This window comes from Cibotium barometz, chromosome 11, assembly GCF_041138505.1.
Source record: "Cibotium barometz isolate CiBa-2024 chromosome 11, ASM4113850v1, whole genome shotgun sequence".
NCBI classification, from domain to species: Eukaryota; Viridiplantae; Streptophyta; class Polypodiopsida; order Cyatheales; family Cibotiaceae; genus Cibotium; species Cibotium barometz.
The window spans coordinates 42,517,982-42,520,859 of NC_141056.1; the positions used below are offsets into that span (position 1 = coordinate 42,517,982).

A 2,878-nucleotide genomic window follows, 5' to 3' on the forward strand; every position below is an offset into this window, starting at 1 on the left:
TTTCCATTGGATGAAAGATCCCTGTCATTCTCCACCCATAAAGTAAAAATAATAATAAATTTAAATCATAAAAATAGATTTATCGTAATTGACCAAAAAAAGAGAGGAAAGAAGGGCTTTAACTAAATTAAAGATTTGGATTGATGCACGATCTTTACAAAAAAGAAAGTTAGCCCCATTCACCTATAAATTGGCAGTCATGAATTGATTTAAAAAAACATGGTTTTCTTGTTGAAAATTCTGTACTCGCATTTTTAAGAATTATTGGGCACTCACACATATGTCAAATTTGTAAGGTTTCCAATAGCTGGAGAAAGGGTTCCAGCCAAGCGCTGGTTGACAAGAAGCCTAGGAAAAAGGCAAAAAAGTAAACACGGAAATCGTATTGGTTAATTTTATAGCAATCCAACTAAATAATTACCAATATTTCTAAAATCATTTTTTGCCGAATAAGCTTGATATCGCTAATTTAGTGAGTAAACTTGCAGGTTAACAAAAAAGGTTTTAACTGGTGGTCGACATTAAGTATAGTAGTAGATTGGGAATTAACTTCCCGGGGAAAAAAACTGGGAATTAATAGTTAAGCTTCTTAATTAGCGGATAAACCAGGAGATTAAAGAGGGTTTCAAGGAAATACAGTTTGGTCACACGTGTGTTGGTGGTGGTGTCACAGATAACGCCAATCCATTGGTCCTCGCATGGGTCTGTGCTGGTGTCCCAGTGGGCAGGGTTGTGGGACCACGCGCTGTGCAATGAAATCAGTGCGTTTACTGCAGCATTTGTTTACCGAGTTAAAAATAACTTAATTAACGATATTTCTTTTGAAAAACTCAAAATTTTCAAACTCCAAAGAAAGAATTAGCTGTCAATGGTTCTCAAGGCCCAAAAACGTCATTTTCCCCAGTAATAATTAATTTACAATTTCCATAAATCCAATTGTTTTTTTTCCCAAATTTGAATGGTCCGAACTAAACTAAATTACAGACTGTAATTGAACTACGAGCTGGGTAGATTAACCTTCAACGGCGCCCTTTAATTGCTGCATTATCCCAGTGAAGTGTTAATCTTCATGCTTTCAATCTTCAATTAGTTGGTTGTCCAAACTTCTAATGCTTAGTCTAAAAACGATTACTATTATATATAATGAAATTTAATGGTTAATCACAACAAATTTTTTTTTTAAAAAAAAAGAGCGTGATAACATAGTATTAACATGATTCATGATTACCGTCTTGCTGATTAGTCATTGCTTCCACAGACAACAACAAGAAGGCGGTGACTAGAGATGAGAATAAGTAAAGCATTCTGCTGCTTAATTACCAAGCTAGATTTAGGGAATGAAAGCCAAACATTTAGGGAAAGCTCTAGAGTGGAGTTCTGTGTGAGAGAGAGAGAGAGAGAGAGAGAGAGAGAGAGAGTTAAAGGTGAGCAGGCGTGTGTGTCGAGAGACAGAGAGAGAGTGTGTTTTAAGGTGAGGTCGAGGGCACAGGTCTGTGTACACTGTGAGTGTGTGTGTTAAGGTGAGCCGGAGTGTACAGATCTGTGTGAGAGAGAGTGTACGTGCGCGCGCTCTAGAGAAGAGTTCTGTGTGAGAGAGTGTGTGTGTGGATGTGAGCTGGAGAGAAGAGTTCTGTGTGAGAGAGAGTGTGTGTGTGGATGTGAGCTGGAGAGGAGTTCTAATAGCATCTAGTGTGTGGATGAGAGCTCGAGAGAAGAGGTCCGTAGACTGTGTGTCATAAATGAAGAACCCGGCTACGTGAGAGACCTAAGTGGACATCCGACACACGCAGTCAGCAAAAGCGACTGCACAAATCAATCATTATTTGACAATTAAATGCCGTAGACCAGTGATGCCGGTGTATGTGGCAGAAAATGAGAGAGAAAGATAAGTCACAAGTGGCTCTTGTGAGGGCACGGTACAGGGTGGGTGGTTGGTCCTTAGGTGATGTAACCACTACCAACTTACCAAGACTCATTATCATCATATACTCATTATCATCATATGGTGGCATCCTAAGGCGCGAGCGAGACAGGTGAGAAGCTCAATAACGCCCTTCGCCAAAATCCTTCAGAGTGGCCACCGACAACCTTCACACTCACACGGCTGGTTGGTTGAAGCTCGGTTGTTGGAGAGTCTGGATGTTCGAGTAGGGCCGCCACAGAGGTGCCTTCAAACGCTACATGTTTAACACTGTCTACTACCCTGCTTGCGATCACTATGTCGAAAAGTTCAACGCTGCAATGTGGTCCTACTAATCTTTTCACAACTAGATAGTTAAAAGCGCACCCAAATTGCTAGTGTATGTGTGCAAGAATTGTATATATTTGTAAAAACCATATGCACCTCTAGAGTAGAATGTGTAAGTGTGTGAGAGTTTGTGTGTGTACATAATAGAAGAAATTTAAATTATAGAATAAATGTGGGTGAGTAAGTGAAGTAATAGAAGAGATTAAAATAAAATTTGAATTTTACTTGAAAAAGGAAAAATGGCCCTTTCACTAAGCCCAAGGCTTGAATGAGAGAGAGAGAGAAAGAGCAAGCGGATAGGCTTGAATGTGTGTGCACACTTGCTTGATAAGCTATGAACCCCTTTCCACCATCACCTCTGACATCTCTGACCGCCTCCGACTGTCGGTGCCCTCCAATGGCTCCGACCGCTGTCACCGCCGGTGTGCTCCGATCGCTCTGACCCCCTGTGCCCTTTGACATCTCCAACTGTCGGTGCCCTCCGACATCTCCGACGTGCATGGCCAACTCCAATGGCACTCATGGAGGCAACACCCCTCCCCCTTTTCCAAGGTAGGGAGAGATCCTCTTCACTCAAGATCCCGAGCACCATCCTCCTTTCCCTTCTCCCTTGCCCAAGGCAAGGAGAGA

At 41.7% G+C, this 2,878-nt stretch overlaps 1 protein-coding gene across 1 annotated transcript in view; it reads right to left on the reverse strand.

Annotated features, from left to right (window-relative positions):
- LOC147634190 (leucine-rich repeat receptor protein kinase HPCA1-like) overlaps positions 1–1,711 on the reverse strand; it is a 27,108-nt gene extending 25,397 nt beyond the window's left edge. The window contains exons 1-4 of the mRNA XM_086805347.1: positions 1,229–1,711; positions 638–770; positions 277–348; positions 1–21 (exon numbers count right to left, since the gene is read on the reverse strand). The exon at positions 1–21 is cut by the window's left edge and continues 54 nt beyond it. Coding sequence (XP_086661473.1) covers positions 1–21; positions 277–348; positions 638–770; positions 1,229–1,304 — 302 coding nt within the window. The 5' untranslated portion in view covers positions 1,305–1,711. The remainder of the gene's footprint in view (positions 22–276; positions 349–637; positions 771–1,228) is intronic.
- Positions 1,712–2,878: the final 1,167 nt, after the last annotated feature.